Source organism: Lonchura striata, chromosome 33 (assembly GCF_046129695.1).
Source record: "Lonchura striata isolate bLonStr1 chromosome 33, bLonStr1.mat, whole genome shotgun sequence".
Taxonomy (NCBI): domain Eukaryota; kingdom Metazoa; phylum Chordata; class Aves; order Passeriformes; family Estrildidae; genus Lonchura; species Lonchura striata.
In genome coordinates this window covers 1,782,135-1,801,748 of record NC_134635.1, presented here as the reverse complement: position 1 = coordinate 1,801,748, position 19,614 = coordinate 1,782,135, and the positions used below count along the sequence as shown (strand labels likewise).

Below are 19,614 nucleotides of genomic sequence, written 5' to 3'. Positions count from 1 at the left end.
CCCGCAGAGCGGCTGCTCCCGCTCCCCGCGGTCCTGGCGCGGTGCCGCCGGCTGCCCCGGGGCTCCGGGGCCGGCCCCGCGCCGCCGCCGCCCGCCGGGGCCATGCCCTCCCCCACCGACTCCAGCCGCTCGCTGACCGGCCGCGGCTCCCGCAGCCTCACCCACCTCCGCCTCCGGCGCACCTGGCTGCAGGTCCTGCTGGCCCTGGGTCTCGTGCAAGCCGTCCTGGGCGTCCTCATCGTCACCTTCAGCCTGGTGGCGGCCACCATCACTCCCTCCACCAAGATCCGTCACTCCTGCCCGTCCTGGGCCGGCTTCTCGGTGAGTGCGGGGGCCGAGGGGGCTGCGCCGCTCCCCGGGGGCCGAGCTGGCCGCCGGTCCCCGGGGAGGGCAGCCCCGCTGCTCGCCCACCCTCTGCCCGTGGCTGCCGCGGTGCATTGTGGGAGTATCCCAAGGGCTCCCCCAGGGTGACTCGGTGAGGGATGGGGACCCCCAAGGGGTGCGGGGGGACTGTCCTGGGCACCCAGCCACGGGCGGGGAGGGGCGTGGGGGCACCACAGGGACAACAGGGCAGGGGCAGGGTGGCGACGGGGGCTCCGCTCTGTCTGCTGGGTATCGGGGTGTGGGCAGCACCCGGGGTCCCCCGTGGTGATCGTACAGCACGGATCCTGGCCTGGGTTTGCTGCCCAGCCAGAGCAGGCCCTGAATCAGCAGTTCTCCCATCTTGTGGCGCCAGGGCTGCTCCTACAGCCCCACTGCTCCTGGGCTGGCTGCAGGCCTGCGGGGACCAGGGGGCTCTGCCCGTGGGCAGGGGCTGCTCGGGGTCCCGCAGCCTGGCAGAGCCTTCTCCCCGTGCTCACCCCGGGGCTTGTGCACCTGCAGCTGGCACTGTCCGGGCTGGTCGGCGTCATCTCCTGGAAGCGGCCGCTCACCCTGGTGGTAGGTGTTGGGGGGACGCCCTTCCGAGGCGGGGGAGACCAGGATGGGGAGGCCGAGGACCCCCCCCCGTGCCCCCGGGGTGTGCAGCCCGCAGCCCCTCCTCTGCTCCTGCTGCAGATCGCTTTCTTCGCGCTGCTGTCGGTGCTGGGCGTCATGCTGAGCCTGGCCGGCTCCATCCTGTCGTGCCAGAACGCGCAGCTGGTGAAGACCCTGGAGGCCTGCGAGAGGGTGAGGCTGAGCGGAGACCCCCGGGCCTCCATGCACGGCTCCTCCCTGGCTGTGGGGGGCTCTGGGGACACGGGCAGCTGCGGGGCTGCGGTCGGGTATCTCTCAGGGGGATAGCATCCGGAGCTTCCTCGCAGTGTTTCTTGTCCCCAGGAGAGGGACACGTGTGTCTGCTGCCAGGCCCGCTCCGAGCCCCCGCCCGCCTCCTGCAGCCAGCAGAGCGAGATGCTGACCATGTTCCCCAACCCCAACTGCCGGAGCATCCGTGTGGCACTCAAGGTGGAGGAGCAGGGGGATGCAAGGGCTCCCTGGGAAGCGGCCGCACACCCGGCCACGCTCCGCGGGCTCTGCAGCTCACCCCACTGCTCCCCAGGATCTCCTCTTCAGTGTCTGTGGCTTGACCATCTTCTCCACCGTCATCTGCATGCTCTCTGCTGTCGTGTGCTGCATCCAGATCTTCTCCCTCGACATCGTCCATGTGGTGAGTGCCAGCTCTGGCCCAGCAGCAGGCAGGGCTGGGGAGCAGGGGTGGTGCCAGGGGTGCCAGGGCAGGACCCGGCCCCAGCTGGGTGCAGATGAAAGCCCGGGATGCACATCCCTTGCTGGATCTCTGGCCAGGAGGTCTCAGCTCTCCCTTCTCCCCTCCCTCTCCCCGCAGCTGGTCCCACAGCGCTCGAGCTCTGTGACGTTGGAATGCACGTCCCCACCTGACACCTTTCTGCAGAGCATGATGGACTTCGAGGAGTTTGTGCCTCCGGTGCCACCACCCCCCTACTACCCACCTGAGTACACCTGCAGCTCCGAGACGGATGCGCAGAGGTACCAGCTGGGAGCCAGGCTGGCAGGGCAGGGGTGCCCAGGCTGGGCTCGTCCCACCCAGTGTGGCTTTTCTGCTCTTGCTTCTGCAGCATCACCTACAATGGCTCCATGGACAGCCCCGTGCCCCTCTACCCGACCGATTTCCCCCCATCGTACGAGACTGTGATGGGGCTGCGGGGGGACAGCCAGGTGGGGGCCGTGGGGCCGTGGGGAGGCCAGGCTGAGCAGGACGGGCTTGTGCTCAGCTGAGCCCTGAGCCTGCTGTCCCACAGGTCACCCTGTTCGACTCGCAGCTGACAGAGAGCTCCCACGCCTGCACCTGCGACCGCGTCCCCTCCATCGTGCTCAGCGGGGAAGGTGAGCGTTCTCCCCGGGGCGCGGGGATGGCAGCGGGGGCCGTAGCAGCTCCTCAGTGGTGCCCATCCTCTCCTTGCAGTCTCCATGGACAGCGGGTCCCTGATCATGTCCGAGATCATGGACATCCCCGGCGACAGCAGCCCCTCGGAGGACTCGTGCCTGCTGGAGCTGCAGGGCTCCATGCGCTCCGTCGATTACGTCCTGTTCCGCTCCATCCAGCGCAGCCGCGCCGATTACTGCCTGAGCGTGGACTGCGTGCAGTGCAGCCACCACGCTCGCAGCCCCACGCTGGCCTTGCAGGGCCCCTTCGAGGAGACGCCGCAGCCCCGCGCGCGGGGCGAGCGATCCTACTCCTGCTCCACGGCGGAGCCCGGCCCTGACGGCGTCTTGCTGGGGGGAGCCGTCACCCACAGCTGCAACAGGCTGGTGGGGCCGGCGCGCTGCGCCGGGCCCTGCTTCCCCGAGGTGCGCCTCAAGGACAAGGGCTCCACGCCGCAGCGGCGCGGGGGTGGCCGCCCCACGGCCACCGGCCACCCCCGGCGCAACAGCGAGACCTCCTGCCCCTCGTCCCCGGGGCTGGCCCCGCGCCCGCTGCTCAGGTCACACAGTGACCCCGGCGTGCCCACGCTTGGCCATGCTGGTAGGTGACAATGACGTCTGGGATGGGAGCGTGGCAGCGAGTGTGGCAGCGGGGTTTGGCCGTGTTTTTCTGCGGCCAGGCGGGATTAGGGCCGCTCTGGGGAGCAGGGGAGGTCTGCTGGCCTGGGAGGTTGTGCTGCCCGGGGTGTGCACAGCCGCCCAGGCCTGAGGGCTCTCTCTGCTCCCAGCAGATTTCAGGGAAGTACTTTATACCAAAGCACTGGAGGACGCCGTGTCCGACTCCTCCGCTGATACAGGTCAGGGCACTGGGATGTGCTGGGATACAAAAGGGGCATGGGGGGGTGTCTGTAACCCTCTGGGGATTGAGCTCACCCTGTTGGGGCTGGAGCAATGGTGGGACTGCTCCTGCTGACTGGGCATGGGAGACAGCAGGACAACAGGCCTCTGAGGATGGGTCTGCTGGGAGCAGCATCCTGGGGTCTGACAGTGGGGACAGGTCCATCAGGGCAGTGTCCCAGGTCTGGTGGTGGGGATGGAGCCATCAGAGAAGTGTCCTGGCTCTGACAGTAGGGACAGGTCCATCAGGGCAGTGTCCCAGGTCTGGTGGTGGGGATGGAGCCATCAGAGAAGTGTCCTGGCTCTGACAGTGGGGACAGGTCCATCAGGGCAGTGTCCTGTGCCTGTCAGAGCAGTGTACCAGGTCTGATGGTGGGGATGGATCCATCAGGGCAGTGTCCTGACTCTGACAATGGGAACAGGGCTGTCAGAGCAGTGTCCTGGCTCTGACAGTGGGGAGAGGTTCATCAGGGCAGTGTCCCAGGTCTGATGACAAGGACAGGGCTGTCAGAGCAGTGTCCAAGGTCTGATGGTGGGGGTGGATCCATCAGAGCAGTGTCCTGGCTCTGACAATGGGGACAGGGCTGTCAGAGCAGTGTCCCAGGTCTAACAGTGGGGACAGGTCCATCAGGGCAGTGTCCTGTGCCTGTCAGAGCAGTGTCCTGGGTCTGATGATGAGGACAGGGCTGTCAGAGCAGTGTCCTGGCTCTGACAATGGGGACAGGGCTGTCAGGGCAGTGTCCCAGGTCTGACAGCCCCACTCTGCAGGGCTGTGCTCCGAGGCCTGCCTGCTCCACCGTTCCCACTGTGACTCCCCGCCGCTGCTCCGGGCCGGCTCCATGGGGAAGAACAAGCTGCCACCCTGCAAGAAGGTGCCACAGCAGCTGTCAAAGACAACCACCCGCTCCCTGGGGGACCTCAAGGGCTACCGAGGCACCCGTGGGCTGGTGGCCAGGTTCCTGCAGAGACCCAAGCGCAACCCGGCAGCTGGCACGGAGGTGTCTGGGCACAGCTTCCACGGGCACAAACAGGTGGGTTCTGGAAGCTACAGGGGATGGGCAGCTCCTCCTTCCCAGAGAACCATCCACACTCACCCTCCCGTCTCTCCCCATCAACACCTCCACCTTTCCAGCCTTCCTTTGTTTCCGTGTCCCTGCTACACCCCTGTTGTCGGCACCCTGGCTGCAGGCAGAGCGTTCTTCCTGCAGCTCTGGCCTTGCCCAGCCCTTCCTGGGGGGCAGCTCCTTTTTCCTTGATCCCCACTGGAGCCACTGGAGGTGGGAAAACCGCGCCTGTTGCAATGGCTTTGGCTTTGCCCCTGAGTCACTGCACCTGGAAGCAGTTGCTGGGACGTCCCCACGACTCAGCTTTACGGGAGTCCTTGCGCAGCCCAGGGAGGCCTTGACGGGAACCAACCTGTCCCAAATGCCAGTGTGGGCGCATGATGCACGCCTCTGCCATCCCTGTCACCTCTGTCCTCCTGCCCCGTGTGCCACCTGGCCCTGCTGGAGCGCGGGGGGTCGAGCACAGGGGGGTGAATGCGGGAGGGTGCCACGGGCAGGGGTGTCATTGCAGGGGTGTCATTGCAGGGGTGTCACGGGCAGGGGTGTCACGGGCAGAGGTGTCCAGGCAGGGGTGTCACGGGCAGGGGTGTCATTGCAGGGATGTCCAGGCAAGGGTGTCATGGGCAGGGGTGTCATTGTAGGGGTGTCATTGCAGGGGTGTCACAGGCTAGGGTGCCACGGGCAGGGGTGCCATTGCAGGGGTGCCACAGGCAGGGGTGTCATGGACAGAGGTGTCATTGCAGGGGTGCCATTGCAGGGGTGCCACAGGCAGGGGTGTCATGGACAGAGGTGTCATTGCAGTGGTGTCATTGCAGGGGTGTCACAAGCAGGGGTGTCACAAGCAGGGGTGCAATGGGCAGGGGTGTCATTGCAGGGGTGTCACGGGCTAGGGTGCCACGGGCAAGGGTGCCATTGCAGGGGTGCCACGGGCAGGGGTGTTATTTCAGGGGTGTCACGGGCAGGGGTGTCATTGCAGGGGTGCCACGGGCAGGGTGCCACGGGCAGAACTGCCATCCCTGGTGGCTGCAGCCCATCCCCACGGCTTGCAGGTTCCCTGGAGTGCCTGGCCGGGCGCAGAGCGGCCCCACGAAGGAATCCACCTGCAGAGCTGCGGGGACCTGAGCTCCACCTCGTCCCTGCGGCGGCTCCTGTCCGCGCGGCGGCTGGAGCGCGGCCGCCCCCGGAGCCTCAGCGGGGCCTGCAAGGAGAGCGCGCTCTGAGGGCCCGGCCGTGCAGGGAGCCTCTGCTCTGGGCAGGGAATCCCACCCTGCCCTCAGCCCTGGACGTTGCTCGGACATTGCTGCCGCCCTGGTGGGGCTGCGCCCTGCGCTGCTGCCCCGGGGGTTCGGCTGAGCCCCTTCCCCAAGCAGGGCTGGGCTTCGGGGCTGGTCCCCTTGGGGGCCGGGCCAGCTGTGCCTGTGCCCTGCCTGGCTGGGATGGTTATGCCTGTTCCCTGCCCTGTTCCTTGTTCTGGACATGCCTGTCCCTTGCCATGTCCCTTGTGCCAGCTGTGCCTATTCCCTGGGATGGCCACGCCTGTCCCCTGCCCTGTCCCGTGTGGTGGCTGTGCCTGACCCACGCACTGGCCATACCCTGTCCCCCGTGCCAGCCGTGCCTGTGCTCTGGCATGGCCGTGTCCATCCCCTGCGCCAGCTGTGCCAGCCGTGCCTGTCCCCTGCCCTGGCCATGCTGTCCTCTGCCCTGTCCCTTTGGCTGGCTGTGCTGGCTTGATCGCCCCTCCCTGTCCCCCGCCCTGTCCCCTCCTCTGGCCGTGCCTGTCTTCTGCCTTGTTCTTCTGGCTGGCCATGCTGGCTTGATCCTCGGTCCCCTGCGCCAGCCGTGCCTGTCCTCCAGGACGACCACGCCTGTCCCTTGCTCTGTCCCCTGAGCTGTCCCACTCTGCCCGTCTCCTCTCCAGGCCCTCCGCCCCGCCCGGTGCCGGTCCCGGTGCCGGTCCCGGTGCCGGTGCCGGTCCCGGTGCCGGTCCCGGTGCCGGCCGTGCCTGTTCCTCCCCGCCCGGCTGCGCCCGGGCCGCGCTGCGGGGCCGGTCCCGCGGCCGCCGCCGCTCGCTAGAGACCGAATAAAGGTGGTCACCGCCGCCCACGGGGCCGGTGTCACGGGGCGGGCGGGGCCGAACGGGGCGGGGCGGGCGGTCAGCTGAGCGGTCACGGGGTGCCGGTTCCCGGTTTCCCGGTAGCGGCTTCGCGGGGCGGGCTGACCGGCGCCGTCGGGGCGTGGGGAGGCAGCGGGGACCGGGAGCAGGACCGGGACAGGCACCGGGAGCGATACCGGGACCGCCTGCGCTTCTCGGGGAGGGGGCGGGGGAAGCGACCCCGGGGTTCCCCCGGTTCGCGGGGCCAGAACCGGCTCGGGGGAGGGCGGGGGTCAGGCCCGCCCAGAGTCGGTGCCGTTCTGCACCGGGTGTGGGCGGGACGAGCTGCGGGGCGCCCTTAAAGGCAAAGCCGGCGGCGGAGCCGGTGCTGCCGGGCCGGCTCCGGGCGCACCGGGAGCGGCGGGGCCATGCGGGCTGTCGGTGCCCCGTGCTGGCGGCTGCTGCTGGCGCTGCTGGCCGTGCACCGGGCTGCAGGTGAGCGAGGGGGACCCGGGGGTACGCGGCGGGTGGAGGGGACGGGGCTCCCGGGGCGGGGAGGAGGAGGGAATACCTTTGGAGTCCGTGCTCAGGGATGCTCGGGAGTTCTCAGGGATGCTCGGGAGCTGTCAGGGATGCCCAGGAGCTGTCCGGGGGTCCGGAGGCAGCGCGGAGCTCGGTGCTCGGGAGGTTCCGGGGTGTGCAGCACGGGAGCAGTGGCATCACCTCCGGGGCAGGCAGGGACGCGTCCCTGAGGCTGCCCCCACCACCCTGCCGTGCCCCCCAGGCGCCCGGCCCTGCAGCCCCAAGTACTTCGGCTACGATGCCATGGTCTGCGTCTGCAACTCCACGTACTGCGACACGCTGGACCCGCTGGTCCTGCCGGCCCCCGGCTCCTTCGTCAAGTACGAGAGCAGCAAGGCCGGCAAGCGGCTGGAGCGGAGCGAGGGGAAGTTCCAGCGCAGACTCTGCCCCTCAGGTACTGCCACGGGTGGCAGGGATGGGGTGGACCCCGCAGCAACCCGCCGTCATGCTGGGCTGCCCTCCCTGCAGATGTTGTCCTCACGCTGGACACGACGCAGCGCTTCCAGAGGGTGAAGGGTTTTGGTGGCTCCATCACCGACGCGGCCGCCATCAACATCTTATCCCTGCCCGAAAGAGCACAGGATCACCTGCTGCGCTCCTATTTCTCTGAGGAGGGTAGGGTGTCGGGGAGGGAGGTGGGATGGTGACGGGGGTTGTGGGTGCTGGCACATCTTGGACGCCTCGTGTCCCGCTGTGCCAGCAGGGCTGGAGTACAACCTCATCCGGCTCCCCATGGCCAGCTGCGACTTCTCCCTCCATGCCTACACCTACGACGACGTCCCCTACGACTTCGAGCTCGCCCACTTCAGCCTGCGGGACGAGGACACCAAGCTGAAGGCGAGCGGTGGGAAGGGAGCAGGGTGGGGTGGAGGGTGATGGGGGCTGAGCTGAGCGGGCCCTTCCACCTCCTCCTGCAGATCCCCCTCCTTCACCGAGCCTCGGCCATGAGCAAGCGGCCGCTGTCGCTGTATGCCAGCCCCTGGACCTCCCCGACGTGGCTGAAGACCAGCGAGTCCTACGTGGGGAAGGGGACGCTGAAGGGGCAGGCAGGGGACAAGTACCACAAGACCTGGGCCAACTACTTTGTACGGTGAGGAGCTGCTGGGGGACCGGGGCAACACCCGGGGGACTCTCAGTGGACTCCTCACGGCTCACCCCTTCCCCCAACGCCAGATTCCTGGATGAATACGCCAAGCACAATGTGACCTTCTGGGCGGTGACAGCGGAGAACGAGCCCACGGCTGGGCTGATCAACAACTACCCCTTCCAGTGCTTGGGTTTCACAGCTGAGCAGCAGCGGGACTTCATCGCTCGGGACCTGGGCCCGGCGCTGGCCAACAGCTCCCACCGCCACGTCCAGCTCATCATCCTGGACGACAACCGGCTCCACCTCCCGCACTGGGCCAGAGTGGTGAGGGTGGTGGGGGCGTGTGCCAGCGTGGTGACCCAGGACAGAGCCCCTGTCCTTGTGGGGGGCTTGGGTGCTCCGTCCTGAGGAGGGCTGGCAGTCAAGCCCATGGGATTGACTCTTCTCCCTGCCAGGTGCTGGAGGACGAGGGGGCAGCTCGCTACGTCCACGGCATCGGCATCCACTGGTACCTGGACTTCATCGGTCCCATCCAGGACACGGTGTTGCCCACTCATGAGCTCTTCCCTGATTACTTTATCCTGGCCACGGAGGCGTGCATTGGGGCCCATTTCTGGGAGCGGGATGTGATTCTGGGCTGCTGGGAGCGGGGGAACCAGTACAGCCACAGCATCCTGACGGTGAGGCCCCTGTGTGCCGGGCCCTGGGGAGGGTTGTTGGTGTCGGGCAGACATCTGAGCTGTCCTGCTGCAGAATCTGAACCACTATGTGGCCGGCTGGACTGACTGGAATCTGGCTCTGGATCTGGAGGGGGGCCCTAACTGGGTCAAGAACTACGTGGACAGCCCCATCATCGTGGACAGCAGTGAAGGCATCTTCTACAAACAGCCCATGTTCTACCACATGGGCCATTTCAGGTGGGTTGGAGCCCACAGCATGTGCTAATCTTCCTGGGCTCCAGCAGCAGCTTATCCTGAGAGATGCAAGGCAAACTTAGCTGGAGAGGAACTCTGCTGGGGTCTCACTTCCACCCTGAGCTTGCTTCCTGTTTGTCTGTTCAGTAAATTCATCCCTGAGGGCTCCCAGCGCGTGGGGCTCGTCGCCTCCAGAGAGTCCAAGAAGACAGCGCTGGAGTACACGGCTTTCCTGCGCCCCGACGGGGCTGTGGTTGTGGTGGTTCTGAACCGGTGGGTGATGCTGCCTGGCCCCCTGTGTGGGACCCCCGTGCTGCCAGCCCCATGTGGAACCCCCATCCTGCCAGCCCCATGTGGGACCCCTGTGCTGCCAACCCCGTGTGAGACCCCCATCCTGCCAGCCCCATGTAGGACCCCCGTCCTGTCAGCCCTCTGCGGGACCCCCGTCCTGTCAGCCCTCTGTGGGACCCCCGTGCTGCCAGCCCCATGTGGGACCCCCATCCTGCCAGCCCTCTGTGGGACCCCCGTGCTGCCAGCCCCGTGTGGGACCCCCATCCTGCCAGCCCTCTGTGGGACCCCCGTGCTGCCAACCCCATGTGGGACCCCCATCGTGCCAGCCCCATGTAGGATCCCCGTCCTTTCAGCCCTCTGTGGGACCCCCGTGCTGCCAGTGCTCTGTGGCACCCCCATCCTGCCAGCTCCATGTGGGACCCCTGTCCTTTCAGACCTCTGTGGGACCCCCGTCCTGCCAGCCCCGTGTGGGACCCCCATCCTGCCAGTCCTCTGTGGGACCCCATCCTGTCAGCCCTCTATGAGACCCCCATCCTGCCAGCTCCATGTGGGACCCCCATCCTGCAATGCCTCTGTGGGACCCCATCCTGTCAGCCCTCTGTGGGACCCCCGTCCTGCCAGTCCTGTGTGGGACCCCTTTCCCTTTAGCCCTGTGTGGGACCCCCATCCTGCCAGCCCTCTGTGAGACCCCCATGCTGCCAGTTCTGTGTGGGACCCCCATCCTGCCATCCCCATGCGTAACCCCACCCTGCCATCCCCCTGTGTGACCTCACCCTGCCATCCCCATGTGGGACCCCCCATCCCTTTAGCCCTCTGTGTGACCCCATCCTGCCAGCTCTATGTGGGACCCCCATCACTTTCTGGGACCCCCACCCTGCCACTCCTCTGTGTGACCCCCATCCCTTTGTGTGACCCCATCCTGACATCCCCATGTGGGACCCCCATCCTCCTGTGTGACCCCACCCTGCCATCCCCATGTGGGACCCCCATCCTCCTGTGTGACCCCACCCTGCCATCCCCATGTGGGACCCCCATCCCCCTGTGTGACCCCCATCCCTTTCTGGGACCCCCACCCTGTGGGACCCCATCCCGCCGGGCCCTGTGCAGGTGCTGCAGGTCTGACCGCCGTGCCGTCCCCCCGCAGGTCCCCACAGGACATCACCTTTGGGCTGGCAGACACCGTGGGCCTGGTGGCGGCCGTGGCTCCGGCCAACTCCATCCAGACCTACCTGTGGCAGCGGCCGTGACGGGGCCGGACGCAGCCGGGCCGGACGCGCAGCCCCCGCCGGCCGGGGGAAGCGTCCCCGGGGCCGTGGCAGAGCCAGACCGGCCCGGCCGGGGATGCTGTGCGTGTGCAGGAGGGCCGGGGGCAGCGGTGCCCCTCAGGGTGGAGACCCCACCGGCTGTGGACGCTGTGTGCTGCTCTTCTGACATTAAACACGGGTGCTGCCTTGATGTCTGCGGCTGGAAGAGAAACCTCCGGGTGCCTCCCGCGCTCCTGGGCACCGTGGCTGGGTGCCACCCCGGCGTGGAGCCTGCTGGAGGCTGGCGAGCGGCGCGGAGCAGCCGGAGCATGCTGGAGCCCCTCTCCCTGCCCAGCCCCTGCCCTTCTGCCCACCTCAGCTGCCCTGGGGCTCACCCTGCTGGGAGATGCTCCAGGCATGCTCTGCTCCCAGTTCCAAGCGTGCAGTGCCTGGCTGGGGCTGAGCGGAGCCCCGGTTGTCATTGGGGATGCGTTTTAGGACCTAGCAAGCAGCTCAGGATTCACCCTGAGCGCGGATGCTCGGGGTGCTGCATCAGGAGCAGGGGCAAAGCGCTCGGACACCCACCCTCGATGGAAGGGCTGAGCAGGGATTGTGGCCAAACTTCAGCTTTTTGTGCTTTCCCTGCCAGCCCGGAGCCACCTGCAGCCTGGTGCCAGGCCAGGGGCTGTGTGGGTCCCGTCTCTCCCAGACCAAGGAGAGGTCAGGGCTGGAGGCAGGGCCAGCTCCAGGAGCTCAGGGTCCCAGCCAGCTGCTGCTGGGGTTTTCCTGGGTCAGGGAGGCTGGCCGGGCTGCAGCAGCCCCGCCTGGAGCCTGCTGTTCCCCGTGGGACTGATCCGAGGGGTCCCCGCTGTGCTGAGCAGACGGGGGGTGCACCCACCACAGATCCGGGGTGCCTTGAGCGAGCGGGGGCAGGAGCGGGAGTGGGTGCCGAGTGTGGGCGCAAGCCAGGAAGGAGGGAGGGAGGCGGCAGGGTGTGAGAGCAGGAGATTAGGGCAGGGAGGTCCTAATTTCAGGGCGAGGAGGGCCGTGCAGGCGGGATGTGCCCAGGGGCGCTGTCAGGACTGACAGCCACGATGCCGCGTGGGCTGAGCACAGCCCAGGCGTGGCCAGTGAGTGACAGTGGCACCCTGGCACACTGGCACGCCACGGGAGCCCAGGGATGCTGCGACCCCGCAGCTCCGGCAGAGCCCTGGGGAGAGCACCCTGCTCCTGCCCCAAGGCTGTTTGTGTTTGTCCACAAGAGGGAAATGTTTCTCCAGGATCACGAGTGCGGCGAGTCCCATCCCCAGCGCCCTGCTGCCGGCACCCCACTCGCGGCGCGGGGCTGCTCCCCCGCCTGGTTCTCGCTTACCTGGCGGTGCTCCGAGCTGCTGGCCGGATGCTGAAGGGCCCCGGTGGGACCCTGCGCTCGGCTCGGTGCTCAAGGACCGACTGGCTCCGGGATGAACGCAGCGGGGGCGAATCCTCCGACGTCGCTGGGCTTGGCTCTGCTCATTAATTCTTGTGCAAAGCCTTGGCTCGTGTGGGGCTGGCGGTGGCCGGGGGATTCTGGGGTCCCACCTAGAGCCGGTGATCGCCCTGAGGATTGTCCCCGCATGCTCTGGGCCGGGGTCCTGCTGTTGGGAAGGAGTTGCCGTGATGCCACGCTGTCAGGCTCTTTGGCATTGATGTTAGGAGAGTTGTGATCCCCGGAAAGGTGACTCAGCCCAGCTCCGTGTCCCTGTGTCCCCATCCACACCGGCCTGGCTTAGGGACAAAATTCACCCTCTGGCTCCTCTGATGGCTCCCTTGACCTCACTTCTTTGACCCCATCCTGGAAAGAACACACCCGAGCACTGCAAAGGGCGCTCACACGATGCCACCAGGCCCCTGCGACCCCCAGGAGCTCCCCCAATTTGGAGATTGGCTGCAAGAAGCGGCCCTGGGGGCTTGGTGGGGCTGCCTGGTATCTGCCGTGCCAGCAGCTCCGTGCGAGGCGTTGCCCGGCCCCTGGGTCTCACTTTTCCTGCTCAGCAGGGCGCTCTTATCAGCTGGTGTTGATAAGGCTGAGCTCCAGCAGCCTCCGCAGTGTTTTGCTTCCAGGAGCTGTGGGACCTGAGCCAGCCAGGGGACTGTGGTTGATGGAGGGCAGGAAGAACTGGAGCTTGGAATGGCAAAGGGTGAACGGGGGCATCCTGGATGGCTGGAAGCGAGCTCGAAGGTGGCTGATTGCCTTAGGAGCTATTAATCCCTCCCCAAAATTGGGGCTTATTAACTTGGGTGTAGCAGCTTGGTCACGCTTTAATCACACTTGGAGGTGGGAGATGCACGGTGCAGCGGGACAGGGGCAGGAGCTCCTTCCTGGGCACCTGTTTGCCCCGTGAGATGTAACCAGGGGCTCCCTGGCCCATCCACAGCTGCTGCAGGTGTCTCATGGCTCAGCTCCCAGCAGAGGTGTGGAACTGGGGCAGGGCCCCGTAGCAGGGCAGTGCTGGGGGTAGGAGGAACTTTGATGAATTGAAATTGCCCCAGAGCTGCATCTGATATGGCAGAAATGGAGAAAATTAGTCATGAAGCGCTGCTCCACCCATGGAGGGAAACTAACGGAGCAGTTTAACCCTGTAACCCTGTGCAGGGGAGCCCTGAGCTGGTGATCGATGCTCCAGGCAAGTGGAGCTGTGGCTGGGATGTGGCCACTCCCCATCCCCTGGGCCACCCCGGTGTGGAGACGCCGAGGATGTCCCCACAGTGAGGGGTACATGTCCACAGGAGTGGGGACATCCTGGCTGATGGGACCAGGTAGGGTCTGGGGTGCCCAGGTGAGCTGGCCCAGTTCAGCCCTGGCTTGCTGAGGCTGGAGGGTGGCTCCTGGAGGAGCAGGGAGTGGGCTTTGCTGAGCTGGGCTTTGCTCCTGGCGTGGTGTTGGGAGAGCAGGGTGCCCTTTGAGGGTCTGGCTGCTGTTGTTGACCAGCTGGAGTGTCGCCCTGCTTGCCCAGGAGCTGGGGCATTGCCTGCTTGCTGTCACTGTGCCACTGCTGCCACCTTCCCCAGCACGTGCTGAGCTGGGCAGAGCGATGCCAAAGGCTTGGGCAGGCAATGGTAACAGCCCCAGCTCCCTTGTGGCCACCCCTGCTGTGCCCTGAGCTGTGCAGCCACATTCACTGACCCTGCCTGGGTGCCCCGGACCCTCCTGCACGGCCCTGCGGCTCCTGGGGGACACTGGGGACAGCGGGGTGGCAGGCAGGGATGGGTGGGTGTCCTGTTGGAGGTGCCCAGCAGGACAGACAGTGCCAGGAGCCTGCTTGGCTCTGCTGGGCTCTCAGGGGCTCATCCAGGCCCTGCCCGACAAAATAAATGAATCAATTCTTCCTTCAGGGATAACACTGGGGTCTCACATCTGTCCCTGTGGCACCTCCCCGTGCTGCTTGGACTTTTCCCCCAGGCCCAGCTGCCAGCACCGTGTCCCTGTCCCTCCTCGGCACGGTGGCAGAGGGGACCCGGCGCTCCGAGGAGATGCGCGGCAGGTACGGGCCGGGAGGAGAGCAAGGAGGAGCTGTGGGGGTGGGAGAGGGTGTGCTGCGGATGGGAGGTCTCCGAGCAGCTCCCTGTAAAGGCGAGGAGGTGGGGAGGCTGCAGCTGCTGAGGAGGAGGAGGGCTGGCGGCAGCGCAGGTCGGGAGCAGCCGGGGTGAAGGCGGGTGTGGTGCGGGCTCCGGGCAGGGGTGGACCCTGCCCAAGCGAGATGAAGGTGGTTTTTGGGGGGATGGAGAAGGTGACAGGAGCTCCGTGGCGCTGAGGAGATGGGGCTGATCCCTCCATCCCCCTGCCGTGGCTGAGGGTGTCCCCGCCGCAGGTGCTGCTCCGCGGGAACTTCCAAATTTTGGGCAAGGCGGAAGGGCCATGTGGGCTGTCGGCATCGTGGGCTGGCTCCTGCTGCTGCTGCTGCTGCTGCCGGTGGCCCAGGTGACAGGTGAGCTCGGGGACGTCGCGGGGGTGGCAGCGGGGTTTGGGCACCCCGCGGCAAGGACAGCAGCGGAGCTGGGTGCCCGGGAGGTGCCGGGGTGCGGAGCACCGGAGCGATGGCATCACCCCGGGGCAGGCGGGGGAGCAGCCAGGGACACGTCCCTGAACCGGCAGCCACCCCCACCCTCCCTGCCGTGCCTCCCAGGTGCCCGACCCTGCATCCCCAAGGATTTTGGGCACGGCTCGGTGGTCTGTGTCTGTAACGCCACGTACTGCGACACGCTGGACCCGCTGGTCCTGCCGGCCCCCGGCTCCTACGCCAAGTACGAGAGCAGCAAGGCCGGCAAGCGGCTGGAGCGGAGCGAGGGGAAGTTCCAGCGCAGCCTGCGCAGCCCAGGTAGCCCCAGTGGTGGGTGGCAGTGCCACCGCGGTCCCCGGGCAGCAGGGACCGAGCCCGGCTCTTCCCGCAGGGCTGCTGCTGACGCTCGACATCTCCGCGCTGTACCAGCACATGAAGGGCTTCGGCGGCTCCCTCTCGGATGCCGCTGCCATGAACATCCTGAAGCTGTCCCAGCCAGCCCAGGACAACCTGCTGCGCTCCTACTTCTCCGAGAGCGGTGAGCAGTGAGAGCACGGCGCTGTGGGGGTCGCCAGAGGAGGCTGTGCCTGTCCCCGCTGCGGGGACATCGTCACCTGGACGCCCGCTCCGGTGCCGCTTGATGTTTTTCCTTCTCCTCAGGGATCGAGTACAACCTCATCCGGGTGCCCATGGCTTGCAGCGACTTCTCCGTGCGCCCCTACAGCTACGATGATGTCCCCAAGGACTACGAGCTGAAGCACTTCAGGCTGGTGGACGAGGACGTGAAGATGAAGGTGGGAGGCTGAAGCCGCCGCCATCGGCACCTTGTCCCCCTCTCGCACCGGAGCTCCTGCGTGTGCTGGGACCGCTGGGACCAGGTGCTGCTGAGCCCTGCACACCGTGGCAGGGTGCACGGGGACAGCCTGTGGGAGCTGGCACCTGCCCCGGGGCACGTCCTGGCGCATCCCAGCTGGCAGCGGCAGGGTGAGGAGCCAGGGCGCTGTGCCCTGTGCCGGTGGGGTGGTGCTTGCCAGCTGCCAGTCCTCGCTGAGGTGCCTGGAGTTCTCCCCTTCTTGCCGTGCTGGGCCTTCCCTGTGGTTTTGGGGGAGCTGCAGCTGGAGCTGAGCCTGTCCCTGTGTCCCCTCCCGCAGATTCCCCTCCTGCGCCGAGCTTTGGCCATGAGCAAGCGGCCGCTGCTGCTGTTTGGCAGCCCCTGGACTGCCCCGGCCTGGATGAAGAGTAACGGGGACGTCCGTGGGAAGGGGACTCTGAAGGGGAAGGCAGGGGACAAATACCACAAGACCTGGGCCAACTACTTCATCAAGTACTGCCTCTGGAACCAGAACAGGATGGTCAGCGGGCGGATCAGGGAGCGGGGCAGCACAGCTGATTCTGCCCCCACTTTCTCCGCACCAGGTTCCTGGATGAATACGCCAAGCACAACGTGACCTTCTGGGCGGTGACGGCGCAGAACGAGCCGCTGGCGGGGCTCTTCACGCCCCCCCAGGCCCCCACCATCGCCTTCACGGCCGCTCAGCAGAGGGATTTCATCGCCCAGGACCTGGGCCCCGCGCTGGCCCGCAGCTCCCACCGCACGCGGCTCCTCATGCTCGACGACCAGCGCATCCACCTCCCGCACTGGGCCAAAGTGGTGAAGAGCAGCGTCCCTTCCTTCCCCTCCGCCTCACTCCCCAGCCCCAGGCTTGAGGGGAAATGAAGCCGTGGCCTCTCCCAGCCCTGGAGAGTGGCAGCAAACCGGGTCTGCCGGAGCGGGAGCCAGAACCGGCTCCTTCCAGAGCAGCAGCTCCGCGTGTGCCCAGCGGCAGTGAGGACAGGAGGTGGCACCCACAACCTGGATGCCCTGGCAGTGCTGCTGGGCACTTTTCTGGGCAGAGTTTTGGCTGATTTGGTTTCCCCCCCACAATGCTCTTTGGGGATATTGCCTTAAACTAAGAGGAAAGAAAGTAAAACTCCTCAAACCAGGCAGCCTGCCCCTTCTTTGCCTCCATGGCTGCAGGGCTGGACAGCCCCAGGGGGGTGTGGAGAGAGGCCCAGGCAGCAGCAGAGCCAGCTGGGGACAAACCTGTGTCCCACCCCCTTAGCACTGCACCCAGCGAGGTGCCAAAGCCGTGCTGGGGCACCGGATCCGTGCTGGGGTGCTGCTCAAAGGGGTGCAGTGCTGCAGGGAGGGGGCTGCAGGGTGTGCTGGACGAGAGGTTGGCCCTGGGAGACCACACGGGCTCCATCCCTGCAGGCTTCAGGCATGGGTAGCCTCGGTGTGAGGCATCTCCTTTGCTCCCCAGGTCCTGGGAAATGCCACCGCTGCCCGCTACGTGGCTGGCCTGGCCGTCCACTGGTACCTGGATGCCATCGTCCCACCTGGCTGCAGCCTGGAGGCCACCCACAAGCTCTTCCCTGACCATTTCCTCCTCTACACGGAGGCCTGCACTGGCTTCTTCATGTTCCGCTTCGCCGTGTCCCTGGGCTGCTGGGAGCGGGGAGATCACTACAGCTACAGCATCCTGACGGTACCTCCCCATCCCACCACCCCCACACCGCCCACCCGGGCTGGGGGAGCCCCACTCAGCCCCCTCCCTGCCCCCCCAGGTCATGAACCACTTTGTGTCTGGCTGGACCGACTGGAACCTGGTCCTGGATCTGGAGGGAGGCCCCAACTGGGTCAAGAACTTCGTGGACAGCCCCGTGATCGTGGACGGCAGCAAGGATGTTTTCTACAAGCAGCCCATGTTCTACCACCTGGGCCACTTCAGGTGGGTCAGGGGAGCTCGGGTGCTGCCGCCAGCCCCAGAGCAGAGGCAGAACCTCTCTCCTGGTCCTCTCCCCACAGCAAATTCATCCCCGAGGGCTCCCGGCGGGTGGGGCTGCGCAGCAGCCGCCGCTGCCTCCTCTGCCAGCTGGAGCACGCGGCCGTCCTGCGCCCCGACGGTGCCCTCGTCCTGGTGGTCCTCAACAGGTCAGCCCGGGCAGGGCGTGGGGGTGATGCTCAGCCCCGGCTGTGCCAACCTGCTCAGCCCCTCTTGCTCCCCAGGTTTGGCCGGGATGTGCCCTTTGGGATCCAGGACCCTGCCATGGGCTTCATCGAGACTGTGGCTCCAGCCCACTCCATCCAGACCTACCTGTGGCGCCAGCAGTGATAGCTAGGGGTGTACTGGGGGGCTCTGGGGGCCTCTGGGGGCTCTGGGGGCTCTGGGGGGCTCTGGGGGTCAAGCCTTCCTCCAGCATCCCTCAAGGGTGGAAGAAGCTGCTGAGCCATCGCCGGGAGTGCAGCCCCCGGGGTCTCCATCCTCCCCTCCCTCCCGGCGCTTCCCATCCCCCTGGAAGTTGCCTTTGCACCGTCTCCTGGAGCACACTTCCACACGTGGCCCCCTCGAAAGCCTCGCGTGTGCGGCGGGCGCCAAGTAAAGCCATGACGCCGTCCCCGCGGAATGCGCCGCTCCCGTCAGCGTTTCCTCTACGCGCTCGGAAACCTCGCCGGCTTTTTCCTCGCCGGGGCCAGGGGTACCCCGGGGGCTCCGGCCCCCGTGGCCTGCGGGTGGCTCCTTGTTTATCCCTGCAGCTGGAGAGCCTCCGCCGCTGCCAGCCCTTGATTCGTTCCATATGTGCTCTTGGTTTTCCCCAGCCTACTTTTTAAAAAAAAAAAAACAACAAAAAAAAAAAATCCCCAAATGTCAGACGCTGTCGGAAAGGCAGAGTAAATTATATCAGTGTCCCCGTCCACCAAACCTTATGGAGAAATTAGGCTGGTGCCACCTCTCCAGGGTGGCCTCTGGACAGAGTGCCCTCTATTCTGGCTGTGGCCGACACCGGCCGCAGCCCGCAGTGACCTCCCCGTCCTGTTTGCTTTCCCTAAATACCAGTTCCAGTATTCCCTGTGCCTTTGGGAACGTTCCCAGCACCTTTGAAGTACAGGAATGAGAAAGCCAGAGCTCTCCTTGGCCAGTGCCCCTTGTGTGAGAGCCACGGAACTGCTGAGGTCGGGGAAAATGAAAGAACCCAGCGGTTTTACGGCTGGATTATTGGAGTGTGGTGTGAAGGTGGCACCGGGCTCCGTGCCAGCCCTGCTCATGGAGCACACCAGCCTGTCCTGTGCTTTCATCCATGTTCCTGGGAATGCTGGCCCCAACGGCAGCTGGGTCGGGCTGGCTGAGCTCAGAATTATAGAATAGAATCACGGAATCCTTGAGGTTGGAAAAGGCCTCCAAGATCATCAAGCCCAACCGTTCCCCCAGCGCTGCCAAGGCCAGCCCTAAATCACGTCCTCAAGTGCTCCATGCACATCTATTAAATCCCTCCAGGGATGGCAACTCTGCTGCTGCCTCAGGCAGCCGATGCCAGGGCTGGGAAGTCCTGTCCGTGAAGAAATTTTCTTTAATATTCAACCTAAACCACTCCAGGGAAATGTCACAGCTCTCCTGATGCAACTTGAGGCCATTTCCTCCTGTCCTGTCCCTGTTCCCTGGGAGGAAACACTGAGCCCCACCTGGCTGTCCCCTCCTGTCAGGGAGTTGTGCAGAGCCACAAGGTCCCCCCTGAACCTCCTTTTCTCCAGCATGACCCCCCCAGCTCCTCCTGGAGCTCCAGACCCTTCCTCAGCTCCATCCCCTTCCCTGGACATGCTCCAGCCCTCGTGAGTGGCACAGAACTGACCCCAAAGATTTGAGGTGAGGCCTCATCAGTGCCCATGTCCTGCTGCCACCTCGGGAACATCCCCTTCCCAGGGGACAGCGGACCTCTGCTGTGCTGGCATGGCCCATATGGTGTAGGGAAGGCTGGGCTCCAGGACGGCTTTGATGGATGGAGACGAGAGATCTCTGAAGCTGCTCTTGGGATATCAGGTTTATTTGGGATGGTGAAAGGTCTCGCTTGGAGCGTGGCAAAGCCTGAGGGAATGGAGGACAGGAGAGACAAGAGGATGCTCCAGGAGAGGGGGGAGGTTCTAAGAGGGGGAAAGATCCAAGAGGGGGGAAGATCCAAGAGAAAGGAAGTTCTAAGAGAGCATCTGG

At 66.0% G+C, this 19,614-nt stretch overlaps 3 protein-coding genes across 3 annotated transcripts; all 3 read left to right on the top strand.

The window, feature by feature from the left end:
• The first annotated feature begins 102 nt into the window (after positions 1–102).
• On the top strand, positions 103–6,286 carry ENTREP3 (endosomal transmembrane epsin interactor 3). Its single transcript, XM_077789403.1, has 12 exons — positions 103–321; positions 883–939; positions 1,057–1,167; positions 1,318–1,443; positions 1,538–1,645; positions 1,823–1,983; positions 2,073–2,172; positions 2,256–2,340; positions 2,420–2,980; positions 3,168–3,236; positions 4,045–4,307; positions 5,390–6,286. The coding sequence occupies exons 1-12, from the start codon at positions 103–105 to the stop codon at positions 5,558–5,560; spliced, it is 2,031 nt and encodes a 676-aa protein (XP_077645529.1). The 3' UTR covers positions 5,561–6,286.
• Positions 6,287–6,860: 574 nt separating this feature from the next.
• Positions 6,861–10,596, top strand: LOC110471546 (lysosomal acid glucosylceramidase). The gene is given in 10 exon segments (XM_077789305.1): positions 6,861–7,142; positions 7,144–7,408; positions 7,483–7,629; positions 7,718–7,851; positions 7,932–8,104; positions 8,188–8,425; positions 8,557–8,781; positions 8,855–9,018; positions 9,163–9,288; positions 10,451–10,596. Coding segments are annotated over 10 exon segments (1,857 nt in total). The 3' UTR covers positions 10,554–10,596.
• A 3,299-nt stretch (positions 10,597–13,895) lies between these two features.
• On the top strand, positions 13,896–17,745 carry LOC110471575 (lysosomal acid glucosylceramidase). The gene is made up of 11 exons (XM_021532289.3): positions 13,896–14,074; positions 14,402–14,518; positions 14,717–14,908; positions 14,982–15,128; positions 15,251–15,384; positions 15,742–15,914; positions 16,007–16,241; positions 16,894–17,118; positions 17,198–17,361; positions 17,439–17,564; positions 17,640–17,745. Exons 2-11 carry the CDS (start codon positions 14,449–14,451, stop codon positions 17,743–17,745), a joined length of 1,572 nt encoding a protein of 523 aa, XP_021387964.2. The 5' UTR covers positions 13,896–14,074; positions 14,402–14,448.
• The last annotated feature ends 1,869 nt before the right edge of the window (positions 17,746–19,614 follow it).

What these genes read in the sequence shown, in the direction of transcription:
- ENTREP3 (XM_077789403.1), top strand. Translation starts at nt 103, where the DNA reads ATGCCCTCCCCCACCGACTCCAGCCGCTCGCTGACCGGCCGCGGCTCC. An exon ending in AGCGGCCGCTCACCCTGGTG is followed by an intron (nt 940 to 1,056) that starts GTAGGTGTTGGG and finishes CTCCTGCTGCAG; the next exon opens with ATCGCTTTCTTCGCGCTGCT. An exon ending in GCTTCCACGGGCACAAACAG is followed by an intron (nt 4,308 to 5,389) that starts GTGGGTTCTGGA and finishes CACGGCTTGCAG; the next exon opens with GTTCCCTGGAGTGCCTGGCC.
- LOC110471575 (XM_021532289.3), top strand. Translation starts at nt 14,449, where the DNA reads ATGTGGGCTGTCGGCATCGTGGGCTGGCTCCTGCTGCTGCTGCTGCTG. An exon ending in CTCCTACTTCTCCGAGAGCG is followed by an intron (nt 15,129 to 15,250) that starts GTGAGCAGTGAG and finishes CCTTCTCCTCAG; the next exon opens with GGATCGAGTACAACCTCATC. An exon ending in TCCCGCACTGGGCCAAAGTG is followed by an intron (nt 16,242 to 16,893) that starts GTGAAGAGCAGC and finishes TTTGCTCCCCAG; the next exon opens with GTCCTGGGAAATGCCACCGC.